Here is a 17,359-nt window from a genome sequence, read left to right on the forward strand (position 1 = left end):
TGAATCTGAATAAGAGATGTACATGTAATTCTAATGACAACAGGATTAATTAAACAACATCTTTTGATTATTATTTGCCTATATTGTTGCAGTTTTTATGCTCGGTATATAATATAGCAAATAAATGCACATTCCATTCAAGTTGTATTTTTTTTGCTTCGATCTTAAACTGAAACACATAGCTCTAGGCCTCTATCATATTAATAAAGCTTCCAGTAAAGCTTTTCAACTGAGGAAAAATATGCATTGTGTTATATGTGATGATGCACCTCACCACCTGCACTCTCCTTTTCAAAATCCTAGATTTGACCATGGCCTCTGTTTGCTATTTATAATATTCCTGATCTCCAAATCTGACTGGTCAAGAGTGCCATTCCCACCTTCTCTTTCTGCTTGAAATGCCTCCTCTTGTGTCTCCATTTATCTTTCCAAAAAGAAGGGAGAACTGATTTCCTCAGGACGTAAAGAAGGGAGGGGGACACTAAAAGCAAAAGGTTAACAAGAGCCACTGTTATTTATCAATACCCCTGCTATTCTCTGATCCCTTCCTGTGTTTTCTGCAGGCATAATGCTGCGAAGACCAGCTTCTAAGCTTGCTCTCGCTATTCCCTGCTCACTAACACTGCTTTTAGGTTGCTAGGCCAGCCCCTTCTTTCTCCTTTTAGTGTCCTGCACTTCCTTGTTTAATGCTGCCTTCTAACACTCAGGCATGCCAACTCAACACCAGTCCTCTTCATTCCTTCTACTTGGCCCTGCTCGCTTTCTCCACCTCCATCTTGCTTGATTTTATTGGATGCATATCCTGTCTTGAATTTCTATTCTCCTCTCCTCATCTCCCACACTCTTTGAATACCTGTTCACTCTCCCCATCCTTCCTGGTCTCTGACAACAGACCCTTCATCCTTGTGCACTTCTCTTTCCAATGCTCGCAGAGCCCACACTTGACAACCATACATAATGCGTGCATCCAGGCATCAAGCATCCTAGTTAGATGCATCTATGACACTAAAGGAAAAGGGATGACAGCACAACATGATTTGGTGCCTCAGAATTATCAAATCTTCAGTGTCCAATAGATGATGCACAGCCTCTTTCATGAAAGAACAAGACAAAGTGGGTGAGTCTACATGTTCATTAATGTGCTGTAGTTATTGCACATTAAGTTTAATACTTGGATAACCAAGTCCTAAATCAATGTGCAGTAACTGGAGCTACTGCACAGTAGCACTGGTGCACAGGTTTTTGCAGATGCTAACTGTGCAGTAGCTTAATACTACTGCACAGTAGTGTATTAGCACAGGTTTTGCCCAGCATGCTACTGCGCAGTGTAATTAGGCTACTGAGCAGTTAGCATCTTGTGTAGATGCAACCATAGAGCAAGCTCTGGCTTTGCCCAGGATTTAGTCAAGCATACTACAAAGGCATACCAATTGCTAAACACAGCCAGCCAGCTAAATACCTTTTCACCACAGGTTAATACTATGGCATGGAGTCTCAATCATTTGAGCAAAGCAGGTTCTTTTTTGATTTGGAACAGAATTGCTACCAAACCTTCCGAAGTTTCTCTGTCTTTGACCCTTGTATAGATCCTCCAAAATGTGTTAATTAAATCAATTATCTGGAAACAAACTGATCTCTCAAGACTCAGACAATGGAATCATTGCTGCACGGTCCTTGGGATAAAATTTTATGACCTTCATCACTAATTCACTTACCAATCCATCTCACTCCAGCGTGGGATGGTCACTGCTGCATACAGCAGTCTCACCACAATATTTTCCCTCTAACACTAGCCTCAAGCCATCCCGTGCTCCTTCCTCAATTCATCTTTTCTATCCTATACAGTTCCATTGGACCTATCACCACCTTGCTCCTCGTTTGCTTGATGTCTGTCTCATACTGTTGCAGTGTAGGACCAGCCATCTGGAGGACCCTCTAGTGCTGCATCTCCATTGCCTCCATTCATGGCTGTCAAACAAGTCCTTTTTATAGGCTGCAATGCTAGATTCCCTGATAGGCTACCCTCAGCCAGATGCTTCTCCATCCCACCTTAGACCTGTAGTGTCCCTAAGGACACCACTGAACAGTAGTATAACTAAGCAGGTGGTGACCAGGGCAGCAGCCCCTGGTGCTGACACTGGGTGGGGGGAAAGTATGAAAATAGCCTCTGCTGCAGTTGTTGGCCGATAGTGCCACCACTACTGGCAGATGCCACTGTCCCATGTGTCCAGGGAGCAGAGCTTCCCAGTTAAGCCTCCATCACTGAAACCATCTTAGAGAGCTGGGTAGGTCCAGTCCCTCCTTGCTGCCTTTTCTCCTCTGCTTCTTTGCCTGACTTCCTATGGTTGTGACTCCCCCCTGCTTTCTCTTGTCCATGTGCCTGATCATAGGGAATCACAGGAATGCACTACAGCAGAAGGAAGACAGGCAACATACTGCTACTGCAGCTCCTGCCTTCTCTTCCCCTCTCTCTTCTTTTTTTGAAAAGAGCAGCCATAGGCTCCTTTACTCAGCTGCTCAGCTAAAGCATGGGGCTGTGTCAACAAGGCTACAAGCTGCTCCTCTTCTTCTATCTCTGGTGTTTGTCCAAGTGAATTGATCAGCCTCTCCTCAATTCCTCCTCTCTTGGCTTCTCTTCCATCACCTGTCCTGATGCTGTCTGTGAGGCTGCGAAAGTGTTCACTGAGCACTAAACACTCTTTCCACAGCCCTCTTTCCTGTGTCTCTTCGTTATTGGGCCCCTGGACCTTCTACCCCCATTATCCAGTCAAAGTCCTTTGTTCCTTTCTTCCCAGCCATATTCACAATCACTAGAGCAGCAGTTGCATATTTCCTTCCTGCAGTACGGGCACAGCAGTCTTGTGTTGTCTTGCCCTGATCTGCCCATGTATCATGGAGGTACAACCCTATGATACCTTCTGATACAGCTCCACTAGTGCAGCCTGGGGGAAGGCTCCTGTAAGAATTTGAAACAGCTTACTTTTGGTTCTTTCCTGAGGCTGTGTAAAAAGTGAATTAAGTAGGAAGCTCAATTGCAGTACAGCAATGGGAAAGACAGGAACTCCCATGTTGGGATGTGGGTTCAGTTCTGCTCCCTGTAAGGAAAGGAGCATCTAGGCAAGGGGTGGCAGCTGAGAGGTGTTAACGTCTCATGGAAGACTAATGCTGCAAAAAGGACTGCCCAGTCTTCCTAAGTTTGAAGAAGACTGCTGTGGCTTATGAAACACACATGTGTGAATATCTACCTCTTGCCCTGTTACAGCTGCACAGTAAGCTTTATATTACTGACAAACAGTACACATTTGGAAACTGTGGCTACAGGTTATAATTTGCAAATGTACCATTTTTTTAAATTAAAGGCAAAAGGAATCCAGAATATTTTAAGTAAAGTGCAGGACAAAAGGTATGTGTATGTGTACATGTGTGATATATGATAGATTTAAGTGCATCTGCTATCCAATATGTCAGTTATAGGGGAGCAGGGCTCACTAGTGGAAGGTGTTACTTGGTATTCAGCTTAAATTTTATTTTGTTTAATTTCTTCCCATTGGTCCAACTGCTAAAGTGGAACATCCTAAAGAATTCCATCCTTTTTTCATGGTATGTACATACTTGTCACATCCAAACTGTGTAGGTTTGATTATTCTTCTTCCTTCCAGCCCTATAATTGTTTTTTGTGTGTCTGTTTTACACACAAAAAACCTCTCATATGTACTAACATTTTTGTGATCAGCATGTGCCCAAAATAGAATACTGTACGCCAGATGTAGTCATGCTGGATCTATGCAGAAAGGGATTATAACCTTCCTGTTTTGTGACAAAGTACCTCTTTTTATACAGGCCAAAATTCACGTGGCTTTTTCGTGTTTCTGTCAAAGAATCACATTACAAGCAAAGTACCAGTTTACTGACCACTCTTTCCCCTGGTTCACTGCCTTTAATGCTGTTTGTGAGGTTCCTCCCTCCTACTCAACCTCACTTCTTTGGATTAATTTTCCCCAGGTGAATTAGTGCGCATTTTCTACGTTGGCTGCTCGGACTAGTTTATTAGACTGTATTTGTAATATCTCTATGTCTTTTTTCATTATATCTGGACGTGTGGATGTTTGAACATCTCCCAAACTCAATATCATCCTTCAATTTAATGCACCATAAAACAACCTTTTTAGTTTCTTTTATCATGTCAATTGCCTGCCCAAATGCAGATGCTTTTGTTCTGGGATTCCAGGGTGGAACAAGAGGGCTTGTTACTGTATTATTTACTTAAGAATTCAAACTCTTACCTATTTCCTTAGTGTTCAAAAAACTGCAAGGAACTAGAACATGATAAGATGCTAGAGACAATCCCTGTTCTCACTCAATGAGTATTCCAAGCCTCCATCAGCCATATTGCAACAGCCTTCCCACATCACCAGCCTTCTGAATTCCCTTCCTTCTTCTCAAATGCATAACAGAGTCCATTCTTAACCTAGCAGACATCTTCTTGGACATAAAGATCCCAATTTAGGGACACACATGCACAAAACCTCCAAACTATTTCTGCAACTTAAAGGGATGTGACATTCCTTCCTTTACCGTAAAAACTCTGTTACCTTAAATTCATTACGTTAATAGTTTTCTAAGGTAAATCCTTTCTAATATGCTTCCCAAGGCCCTGCCCCCTTCTGGTCAGGAGAGACAGTGTCTCCCAGAAACAGAAGTGCATGGGGCAGTTCTACCTGGAGGTGGTGGAGCATCAGCCTGGAGATTTATCAGTGCATTTCCTGTCTTTCTCCAAGTTGCTACCACCACACCAGGGGGAACTGTCCTGTGCACCTGTGTTTCTAGGAGATGCCTTGCAGGACTAGACTGGTTTATCCTAATCCAAGAACTTCCTCTCCTGCCAAAGCCACTTCCCAATCTGGAGTGGGGTGATTCCACCCAAAAGTGGTGGTGGCAGCAGTACAGTACCCAAGAACCATTGAGGTAAACTGAGGCAGTGCAACAGTGGTTCTCAACTGGGGTGCCGCCAAATTCAGAAAAGTTATGGAAGGGTGCCTTGAATCTAAAAAGGTTGAGAACCACTGCCCTCTATCATCTTTGTAATAACAGGTCAGCATGATTCAAAGATAACCCACAGCAGATTAAATATGAAGGAAAAAAGCCATAATGGTGGCCTTGGTTTTGTGCTGATTTTGACTCTCTACAAAATAGAGATGCCATGGCTCTACACAAGACACCTCTGCGATTGCACTTGAAAAGTTTGGCATAGCAGAATCATTGTAAGTAGCTTGTTAAATTCCTGCTGTTTCCAATCAGCTAGAGAGTAAAGATTGTCTCTGCATGAAGAATTTGCATGTTACTTTAAAAAATAAATCATTCCAATTTGGATCCAGCTGTTAATTCCCATGGAAACAAAATAGTGCCTCAATGGGGTAATTAATGAGACCTCTCTGAAAGAATTTCAATCAATTTAAATCAATTTGTAAAAATGTCTTCATCTTATAACCTCTGAGTCTGAACATTGTCTATTTTGGCTGTTGAGGGCCAACAAGCACAATATTGGGTCCAACATTAGTGAGGACTGTCAATACTTTCCATATGGTGAAAGAAGCCACAGCATCTTGGTGGTTCTCAGATATCCATTATGGAGCCAAGATACAGGATAGAAAATTACTGTTGTTTTCATTTTTATTCTGATTTTTGCCCACTACACTGTGTGACATGCTGCGTGTATGCGTAAGTAACAGTCTCTGCCTGTGTTTATAGCAATGGACAAAGACAAGAGGCCAGATTCCATTCCACTTATTGGGCATCTAAATGGACTAAAGTGCCAAAATGTGAGTTTATATCACCCTGTTCATGTTCCTGTAAATCTCTTAATGCATTAACTTTTGTGATACACCATCATCTGACTTTTAGGATTCATTTGCAAAAATAGTGGAAAGGAGGAAGACCCATCAAACTTTTGTATGAATGGTTATTCAGGGACTGGAGAAGGGTGGAAAAGAATTGCACTTAGCTACCTATGTCCATTTCCCCACCTAAGAAGTGGAATAGTACCTGCCCCATATTAGCATATAGAAAGCACAACCTGACCCAGATTTTCAGAATTAGGCTGTTTAAATATTTCTCTGTTTTCTAAAAATGGAGGGCCACAATCTTAGTCCAGGTTATAAAATGTCCAGAGGGCTGCAACATGTCTTCCCTGCATATTTGGGTGGGGTCACATAGAGCAGCAATGAATGCATTTGAGCTGAACAGAATCACTTAAGTGTCTAAACCCACTTATAGGTGTATCTGTGCCTTATAGGTGGAATAGAATCTGGTTCAGTGTGGTCATCCTGACTCTTTTCTATTTGTACAATGTTTTTAATAGTTATTTCTGAGGTTTTGTTGATTCATGTGCAGCCCTGAAGAGGGATGGATAGAACTCCTTGAGTGTACCCACTCTGACCATTTTGAAAGATCCTAGAGGGTGATTTTTTGTCCTGCCCCATGGGCTTCAATATACTCAATTTGCTGGTGACAGCCAAGTCTATGAACACAAGACTGCAAAGGGCCTCTTGGGTGATCAAGTTCAGTTCCCTGCTTTCACAGGCAACCATTTGTTCATGGAATCTCAAAGATTTTCACTTCAAATCTTCACACAGAACTACCAGGCACAATACCTGAAACACCAACAACCCATGACAACAGGGACTGATAGCATTTTAGAGTGGTGGGCTGTTGCTTGCAACTGTGAGTTGCTGATCTCTTCCCCCACTGTGGGTCACTGCTCCCCTCTACTGTGTCTCCCTCTTCAGTCCCCAGGCCACCTGCTGCTGCTTCTGCCAGACACCACTACCTCCCCAATGGCAGTGGGCAGGGACAAATTCAGTGCCACACTGCAGGGCAAAGAAGGGGGACATGCCAGGCCGAGCTGTGTGCTGCCATCTCATATGCCACCATTGACCTGGTTCAACCATTTAATGGCTCTGATCCAACCCATGGGCCATAAGTTGCTGGCCCCTGGCTTAAAACATGTCACAGGTAAAAAGCAGGGGAGATGAAAGCATTTTCAATATCCTGCCACAGCAATGATAGGGAAGTAGTTTATTCACATATACTTGTAATATCCTAGAAAAACGTTCTTGTCCCATGTTATAGAGGAGGCAAAAAGTCTCACAGTCCTTGACAGTCTGACCATGGGGAAAATTCCTTCCTGACCAAATTTAGTGAGTGATATGATCCTGAAAGGAAGAGCAAGACCCTCTAACCAGGAATGACTTGGCCTACATATCCCTCTTGTTTAAACCAGTTGGAAGAGAGGAACAAATAAACTAATGTCTATTGAAACATGAAGCACGGAACAGAACTGGCTGCCTGAAACCACATTTAGAATAGACCAGTTGTTGGCAATCTTTTCTAGATGCAGGCCAGAATGACTTAGCTCAGTTCAGAGGCAGGCAGATGTGCAGGTGCTATGCCTGACTACCACCACTTCTCCCCATTGGCATGAGAAAAATGCCTACTTCCAGGACTTCTCCCTGCCATGGCACGGGTGAAACGCTTGCCACTGAACACCACTGAAGCCCTACACCTGTGAGCTGGATCCAATGGCTCTGCAGGCCAAATATGGCCTGTGAGCTATAGATTCCCAACTCCTGGAGTAGACTTTTTATATTAGTCAGCTGAGAAAAGCACCTGGAGGACTGATGCACATTTTATCATGCTTCCACAATGAAGGAGTGCAACCATCATCTGCAACATGTGTGCACAAACTAGAAATGTTGGATCCTATATGCCTCTAGTTGTAGCCATGGTCAAGAACACTTGCTTCTACTCCCACTGTGATGGGGATGACTTCCTCTCTATCATGAGCTTTTCAATAGCTATCCATTCCTTATCAACTACAGGCTAGTCTGGTATAATATACTTTACACAGGGCTTCATGTTGAGACCACCCTGCAAGTGATGCTGTCTAAGAGCTCATACTCCAGTTCCTAAAAGTTAATCTATGGAGACCATTAGACTAGTGATTTGGCACGTGTGCTGGATTCCTACAGGTATGCAGTTGTAATTCTTTGATGACGCTAACCTGCAATATCTTAAGTGGTTTAGAACCCAGTTGCTTTAACTTTTTTATATAACTGCTTGTCTCCTTTTGATTCACTGTATATCTAAGTATTCTTAGGTAATAGACATTTGAGTTTGCTGATAGTATCAGCAAAGGTAGACTAAGTTTTCTAAAACTACCATTTTTAACAAAAAGTTAACCCAAAAGATCATTTTCAACATTGCTTACCCATCCAGTTCTTAGGGTTTCATAAAGTTTAGGAGACAGTTCTAAGGAGAGCTCTAGAGAACAATAATATGCTATCAACATGAGTCCTAGTCTGTGTAATCATGATTTTTGACTATGTTGGTACAAGTAGAGCTGCTACAAGTAGATACAAAGCAATTAAATAATTATGGGCTATTTACTTTACTTGTAGATTTCTGAAAAGGCTGTTCTCAATGATCGCTTATGGTTTTCCACCAAGGACAAAATACCGTAATGTCCCAGATCATTCCCTTGTCTGAACCATGGGAAGGCTTTACTATTTGGAAGCAAGAGCTCATTTGGGACTAGGAACCTATGTTGCTCCTAAATTTGGCAGATCAAGAGAAAGGCCCTGTACCTCTGTATTGGCTATAAGACCTCCAACTCTGCTTTGAGACCTTTGGTGAAAAGGCTCTTTAGAGAAGGTAATGTGGCTTGGTGCTGTAATAGATTGGCTGAAGGAAAAGGAAGTATATCCCTACTGTACATGTAGTTCATATATGCCTTCTACTGTCCTGCTTCATCTCTCTTACTTGCATATCACAGGGCCCATAGTGGGCTGGATCCAAAAAGAAGTTCCCCTAAAACTCATTTCCACCCAAAAAGGGTGTGCTGGGACATTCATTTGTAGACACCAGGGATGATAATCTGGAGCATTGTCTTTCTCATGACCATAAGGTGCCTGCCATAAACTACTCTCATTTTACTATAACAACTATATTAACTTGGGTCCTGTCAGGCACCTTAGTTTCCCAGAAAAAGGTCTGTCAGGCTACAGTGACAACAATGAACGAGATAGCAATTGTCTGCTAGCTTGTAGTAGTAAATTGAAAGAGTCAGTTAAAGCAGTCACTGATTCCTCATGTTTCAGTTTGTTCATTATTGACATACTGTAGGCATTCAAGAGGATCTGATGAATAGCAGCATGATGCACATGCTTTATTTCCTTGGGTTTTAAGATTAACATTTCTTGGCAACCTAACAGTGTTATATTCCATCTTCTGTAGGTAATAATTTCTGATGGTGGAATACCCAAACACTTCATTATTAAAAGAAACTAGAACAGTCTGAAAATTTGGAAGAATTCTTATTATATACATCAGCACATGCACATTTGGTTTTGATCACACAGTATGCCAGACAGCTACAAAAACAAAGAGCAGACCATTATAGATTTAATAACACTTGATACTTTGGATTTCACTTATCCTGAATGAAAGTGATCCCTTTGGCTTTTCATGAAAGCCTATTCTCTGTTGGGTATACAGTAAATGTGGGTAATATCACCCTACTGCTTTACTATTACTGCATACTTAAGGGAATACTATCCACTTCAAATCTAGTCAGTTGCAAAAAGTGTGTTAAAAGTAGTTGCAGATATTACATATCCCCCAAGTTCCTCTCCTAATTTCATATGGTTTTACAATGACATTTTTCTCCTTTCCAAAATGTGTTTTCATCCCCTCATTGCAAGAAAAAACAATACAGGCAACCTCCACTTAGCACTCTTAAATGGTTCCTGAAAAACTGAGTGTTAAGTGAAACGAGCATTAAGCAAAACCAAAAGTATTTGACAACCCAAGATGGCGACCACAATTGTTTTTAGTGACCCAAGATGGTGACCATGAGTGTTATAACGAAACACGCCGACTACTAAGTGAAATAGGGTATCAATTTCCAATGAGCGTTATAGCAAAATAGTGCTAAGTGAAACAGTGGTAAGCGGGGGTTGCCTGTAAGTAGCATGAAGAAAACCAATGATACCCAAAGCAGTATGCCACACACAAAGTAAATAAATTGTAAAACAGAGAAAATTATATAATTTAAAAATGTTTCAGTTATAATAACTCTAGATCAGGAGTCAACAACCTATGGCCTGAGGGCACAAAGGTCTGACATGAGATGGGGTAGCATGGGAAATTGGGTGGTACATAGCTGTTCTGTGCTGCCTATTCCTTCCCACTGTGCCTCCCTCTGCAGCCTTCTCTGCTGCTTTTTTGAGCCTTCACTCACCCTTGCTGCAGCAGAACCAGGGATTGGAGGCAAGGGGTAAGCACAAGTGACTTAGGGCGCTTGTACACATGATGGGGTTTAGTCCTCAGGGTTTTACTCTATGCCCTCTAAATTGAAACAGTAGGTTTTGAATTGAAAACCATTTCAGTTTTTCTGTCACATTACAGTGAGGGGCCTGATCCTCTCTTTTTTTTTCTGTTAGAGTTGGAGCCTGCCCATAGCCAGAAGGTGAGCTGCCAGCAGGCCGAGCAGCCCCTGAGCTGTGAGGGATCCTGGTCCTTCCCTCCGTGGCAGTGGTGCCACCTGGGGCCGCCTGGGCAGGCTGCTGGATGGTCAGGTGCTGCCCCAGTTCGGAGGCAGCACCTGGCCCAATCCAACTGTTCCCCAACTGCAAGCTAGGGCAGCACCTGGCTCACTAGCAGCCAGCCTGGGTGGCCCTGGGGTTGCTGCTGCCGCAGAGGAAAGGACCAAAGCCCCCCGCAGCTCAGGGGCCACTCGGCTCGCCAGCAATTCGCCCCTCCTCCCATCCCCAGCTGTAGGAGAGGCAGGAAGGCCCCACCCAAAAACAAATAAAAAATAGGATCGGGTCCCTCTCCACTTCCGCAGGCTCCTGGGGCAGTGCAGGAAGGCAGCAGGAGGGCAGCTGGGTAAGGAGGCAGGAATGGTGGAAGCCTAGGCTGGCTGCTGGCTGGCTGGGTGCTAACCTAGCTCGGAGGCAGAGCCACCCGGTCCAACGCTTCCCTGAGCTGAACTGGGCTTTCAGTGCCCTATGCACCATCTCCACTGTCTTCTCCGACTGCCCGCAAACCCAGTCACTCTCCTGCTGCCTTCCTCCACTGCCCCAGGGGCAAGCCAGCTGCAGGAACCTGCTGAAAGCAGAAGTGGCAAGGGGCCCAATCGTTTTCTTCTGCAGAACCTGCCTGCCTCTCCTGTGGCCAGTGGGCGAGCCAATAGCTGCAGCATTGCAGTTTGCAATGTTGCAAACTAACCTACATCGAGATGTAGGTTAGTTTGCAACTATGCAAATTCATTTAAATCCCCAAAACTCTTGCACATGTACAGTGTGATGCCATTAAGCCATACAAAGTGACATTTTTGTCATGTGTACATGGTAATGGCATCATGTGTACAAGTGCCCTTGGGTGCCCATGGATACAAAGTTTTCTGGTCCATACCAGGGGACTGAGTCACAAGCTCTGGTCCATGGCAGCAAAAGGTTCCTGACCCCTTCTGTATGTGTTACTTACACGGTATTTTCTTGCATACCACATGCCAGTCCTCCCTGCTACAGCATGGGCGCACCAGGGCTGAATAGTCAAAGGCTGGTGCCAATTTGACAGCAGCTGTGACAGGTTTAAAGTTTGAGTTTAGGAGCAGGAGGGAGCAGGTGAGTGATGCTGAGAACTGAAATTGGCCCCTCCTCCTTCATGGAAAGGAAGAACAGGACCCAACAGCCCTCCCAGAATCCCCATGCCTCCATTTTGGTGCATATATCAGCTTCCTTACTTAAAACACACACCCTGATTTTGGAGGGCTGATTTTTGAGGAGAAAAGTGCATATAGTATGTGAGTAAATGCAGTAATAATGTTTGGTAGTCAAATATGTATGACCTTTAATTGACAGTATATATTTAAGAGACATACCTTGAAAGAAACTTTTGACTCGGAGATAGCTGACGCTGAGGCGCAAGACAGAAAGTTTGTCCAATTTAGATACTATGTCAGGTGGGAAAGGCAGGAGGCTGGCTAGATGATCTAATTCAGCATTCAGACGGTCCCTATGTCTCTTTGAAGGATTAGATTTTTCATTCCCAACTGCAGGCCTTCTGTGGGTGGAAAAATGATTATTTATCTACTGTTACACCTCTTGTAGTATGTTATGACATCTACATCCTATCATTTGATGAAAAAGACACATAGATTATCTTCTAGGTAAATTCTGAAATATCTGTCTTTTACCATAGTTATTTAAAAAAAAAATTGTGATTTTTTTTGTCATCTTCAGCGTACGAAGGCATTAAAACATTGTCCCCCTTTCTCCATCCTCACAGTATGAAATAGATGAAGAGATTATCTCTTCTACTCAGAAGTGCATTACAAATATATTGGGATAAAGATGTGCAATTCCCACTTCCTAACACGTCATAAAATTCTGTTTCTCGCCCCCATAGTGTCAGCACGGGAGAGAGCAGCAGGGGGAAAATATTTCATGAGTGAACATAATGAATCAAAGTCTAAGGATCAAATGGAACCCTCCTTGGCCCAGGGGATGGCTAAGAAATGGATCTTTTTGTATTAGTGCACACAAAAGAGCCAGGGAATAGTATAAAATGTTATTTCCTTGCCAGGACTAAGAACTCTTTTATGTACCTGCAGACAACATGCATTTGCATTCTGTGACACAAGGGTCACAGTCAGGTTTGTGTCTACTTTGCTGCTCTATCTACAGTCCAAACACTATCCCTAAAGCAACATTTTGAAGTTTTTAATCTCTAACATTCCTTGACATTTAAAAAAATGCTTGAAGAAAGGAACTTCAAAAAAGAGTCAACAACACAAGATGGATTAAGAGGGAAAGGTAAAGCCATTTTTTATTTCTGAATTGGTCCCACAAAAAAATGGATTTATTTCCTAAAATCAAAAGCATGAATTTTTCAGCACCAAAAAAACTTAGAACAGATGGATCAATTTACTCTAAATGTGCCAAAAATATCATATCAACCTGGAGACCTTTCACGTCAAATGGGAAGTTGTGGGGATGTTCAATGGAGCAAGAATTAGAGGTTAGACAGGCCAAAATACGGCAACTTTAGCTACAACACTATGAATTCACTACAGGGCAATTTCAGAAGTATGACTATAGAAGAATGGGATCAAATCACAAAGAAGAAGATTTTGCATATTCTTAAATAAGCAAAACTAACCTTGAAGCTAGAGAAGTGAGCGGAAATGCTATAATGAAATCCTTTAAGTCATGTTACAGGCTGCTATGGGAGTTTATATGCCCTTGATATCTCTGTGAAGGCACCACACAAAATTACAGTAGCTCTTTATGCCACTTCCCCTCCAGCCCAATCCCACCCATAGTCTGACTATAGGCCAGGGTTTGCAGGCACCCTACTCATAATGCCTTTACCAAAAAATTCGCCACCTCCTTCCTTTCCCTCCTTTATTTGCTAGAGAAGCAAACAAATCCTCTGGTGAAGGCCATAATATGCTTATTTTTACACGGGAACTTTTACACTAATTAAAAATAAAACAAGCAAAGAATAAAAGCCATTCCAAATGAAATAAGGCTCCTTTTAAAAGGCTGCCACTCAAAACTGGAGGGGAGGGGGGCCCTTTGGCCTCACATGGTATTCCAAGAGTGCCGAATAGTCCAGGTGCTGGGTAGCTTGCTCAACTAGTCAGAGCCAGTGTCCAGAAACTGCAATACAGTATGGGCTGCCACCATTGCTCAACCTCACAATGGTCATGCTCAGTTTTTATCTTATTAGGCTGCCAAAATTTTCCTGCGCGACACCAATGCAGGAAGGGGAATGGTGCCTTGTAATGGTTTACATTGTGGAAAAAGCTGAATGGAATTTCCTGGGACAAAGAAAAGGCGCTTCTCTAGCTTACGGGATTTTCCTTGGCTGAATGTTAAAGGCATGTAGCAGACACTAGAGGCCTGCAAAAAAGAAAGAAAAAGTTGAAAGAATAATTTATAATGGGAAGTCATAGATATGACAAGTTTCTTTTGTGTTGACTGCACAGTCTGCAGTTAACCTAGAAAACTGCTATCAGAGGTGGGGAAGACTTGGAATGGTCTTCTGAGCAAAGCAGTAGGAACAAAGCACCTAAATCACTGGATAAGTTTATGGAAGAGGTAACATGATAGGATAAGGAACTATTAGCTCAATAATCTGCATTTGTAATATGTGGAATCAAGTATTTCCAGTCCTTGTATGCAGGTATAGAGGTCTGGTGCAGTCAGTGTCTAGTAGTTCTATGATTCAGGGCTTATTCTGGTTATTTGTAGAAGCCAGGAAGGATTTTTTTCCTGTCATGAATGTTCCTGTTTTTTCTGTTTCAGTTTTGCCTTCCTCTGAAGTACTGCAGCACTGGCCACAGCAAAGGCTAGGGCAAGAAGTGGGGGAGATTTGACTAAATGGCACTGATATTTGTGTCTGCTCTTAGAAAATTCAGAGGTTCCTAGATGGAAAGTCTTGCTCTTCTACTCAGAGTCTTGTTGATCCCAAGATCTGGGTTCAAGAAAGATTTTTTTCCCTACTTCAGGTTCACATAAACTCTGCAGCTTTTGTCTTCCTTTATAGTGCAGCAGCAATGGTCCTAATTAGGAGTCTCTGAGACTATATTAACCAATTACTTTTTTATTATTGCTTTGGCAGGACATTAGCAGTGTCCTTGTCTCCCTTGTTTTTGCCTATGGCAGGTAGTAAAGTGTTCTTGGTGTTTTCAGTTTTGTGCCTTGTAGTTGCGTGCAAGGGTTTGAAGTGGTTATTTTGGGGAATTCTTGGATAAATGATTACCTCCAAACACACAGGACTAAAGTAGATGATTATATGTCCCTAGGTCCTTATCAAAGGCTGTGGAGAAAGGACTGTTCCTATATCTACTTTAAATGAAGTTCTGGGTGGTAGAGAAACAAAAGTAGAGTGTAAGTTAATTGCAACATCTTATTGCTATACTATCAATGATCGTACTACTTATGTTTGCTCTGCTTCTCAGTCACTCAAATTGTGAAGATCAAAAATGTACAGTGTTAGTGAAAGAGTTTTAATTATAACATTTTTAGTCCTCTTCTATAAGTAACTGACAAATATTTATAACCTCAACCAGAATTAAACAAAATGTTCTGCGTAAGAATTAGCAATAAGTAGGAATTAGAATTTGTATGCAATTCCTGAGTTTTCCAGGGAGGTATCACCCTTTAAGAACAAATTCATGGATTAATTAAATATGTGGCATGATAAATTCACTGGAAATGTTCCAGTTCCCTAATCTTTTTGATTAGACTTTGAAATGTTAGTTGCCCATGGGGAGAATTAAGGAAAAAAATGGTCAAGGCACATGGCTTGAAAATGTATCATTCAGGCTTTTAAATTCAAGTTAAGTGAGAATATCCTGGGGCCATTCATAAGGAGTGGCTTTCAAAGAGATATTAATGTGATTGGTGTTCCAGTTAACTCATACATTGATGATGCCCAAATATGCACAATTTTTGACAAATATCTTCCCTGTAAAAGAAAAGGGAATGATGTTCTCGTCATTATTAGTCTTGTTATATATTTTCAGTCTTGAATGTAAATGTTTACTAAGCATATTGTAATGATTTTTAGGGGTGTGCAAAATGGGAGCTATTTAATTTGGATTCGGATTTGGTCTGAATCAGAACAGTGATTCGATTCGTTGATTCAGATCATTGTCCCCAATTCAATTTGGCCAAATCAGAATCTGAAGATTCAATGCTGATTCGGAGAATCACTAATCACACATAGACACAGTTTTAAATGTTTTTTCTACATACCTCGAGGTACCAGGCGCGGCTTGTGAACGCTGCAATGGTGGGGTGGATGGAGCGTCCCACAAGAGAGCAGGGGGGCCCCCTGCATGCTCAGCAAGCGAACCCGGAAGTGGACCAGAAGTACCCCGGATGCCCCCCCAGACCCAGGAGGCACCAGTCGCTGAGCCAGGGGATGCGCCCCCCCCCCACCCTGTGTGTTCCCCGGCAGACCCAGAAGTGGACTGGAAGTGCTTCTGGCCCACTTCCGGGTCTGCTGCCGAGCACACTGAGGAGTCCCCCACACTCTGGTGGGACACTTCATGCGCCCCAGCATTGCAGCATTCACAAGCAGCCTGCTACCTAGAGGTACATAGAAAAAACATATAAAGCCATGTCTATGTCTGAATCATTGAATCTTTCCAAATCTCTCCGAATCAATTCAGAGGGTTACGATTCAATTTGGAGAGATTAAAGGGTCCTCCGATTCGATTCAGATTTGGCCACTGAATCGGGCCGCATCTCCACCGAATTGAATCAGGGATTGAAGCTTCGCACAGCCCTAATGATTTTCTCCTCTCAACAAGCTGGAATTTGATACGATGGAAGCATAATTTCTGGGCTAGGAGAGGCAAAGACTTAGACATGTTAGAGACAGCATAGGATCTGGACCAAAGGTTTTTAAAAGTGTGCCAGGCTAGGATGCCAGGCTCATAGTAAAGAAAAACAGCGTGACAACTCCCATCAAGTATCACAGCGATATTTCTAAATTAAAAAAATATGGCTTTAAGCCAATCTGTTTGGGTTTGGGGGCTGAAAAAAACTTGGGCTTTCAGGTACTTGATATTTTACTAAAATGTTTTGTAAAAAATTGGCAGATGCTGTGCAAAATATTTCCTTTAATCAAAAAACCCCATTTTCTGGTTGAGCAACAGGTCTGATGGAAAATTTTCAACCAGCTCACTCCCATGTGTTTGAATTGGCAAAGTAAGTGCCAACACTTGTTATTGTAGACCTATTTTTAATATGGCTTGTTTGACAGCTCTTTGTGGCAAAAAAGAAGGAATAGCTGAAGTATGTAACTGATCACAGCTGGGAGATGAACTGAATCTCACATGTTATCTGGGACACAACCAAGTATGGCAGCCTAATTTCTTGTGTGTCTGGCAGAAGATTGGATAAAAATTCTATTTCGCCAAGCAGTTGACTAAAGTACAGCTTGTGACTAAGTTACCCAACTAACATGTAGCAGAAACTCTATTATCCACTCTGGGCGCTACAATTTAGATTCTATTCCACCAGTTAGGTACCTAAATGTGGTTCTATTTCAACCTGCTCAAGTCTCAAAAAAATCTATAAGTCGTACAGGGTGCTTGTACATGGGCGAGATACCTGCTTGGATGTATTTTAATTAGAATGCATCAAAGCAGACTTGATTAATCTAATTAGAATGCTCCACCAGCCTCGCCATCACATGTATTCAAAGTCCCCACATTTCAAAATAGCCGTGGGGCGCTTTAACTAAAGCTCATTGTACAAGCTTTAGTTAAAGTGTCCCT

General features: G+C 42.4%; 1 protein-coding gene across 2 annotated transcripts in view; it reads right to left on the reverse strand.

Moving 5' to 3' along the window:
* The window catches only part of AHRR (aryl hydrocarbon receptor repressor), a 148,865-nt gene that overhangs the window by 95,375 nt on the left and 36,131 nt on the right, over positions 1 to 17,359 (reverse strand). For both annotated transcript variants that reach the window (XM_059724479.1, XM_019491139.2), the window contains one exon: positions 11,942 to 12,123. In XM_059724479.1, coding sequence (XP_059580462.1) covers positions 11,942 to 12,123 — 182 coding nt within the window. The remainder of the gene's footprint in view (positions 1 to 11,941; positions 12,124 to 17,359) is intronic.

This window comes from Alligator mississippiensis, chromosome 3 (genome assembly GCF_030867095.1).
Source record: "Alligator mississippiensis isolate rAllMis1 chromosome 3, rAllMis1, whole genome shotgun sequence".
NCBI lineage: Eukaryota > Metazoa > Chordata > Crocodylia > Alligatoridae > Alligator > Alligator mississippiensis.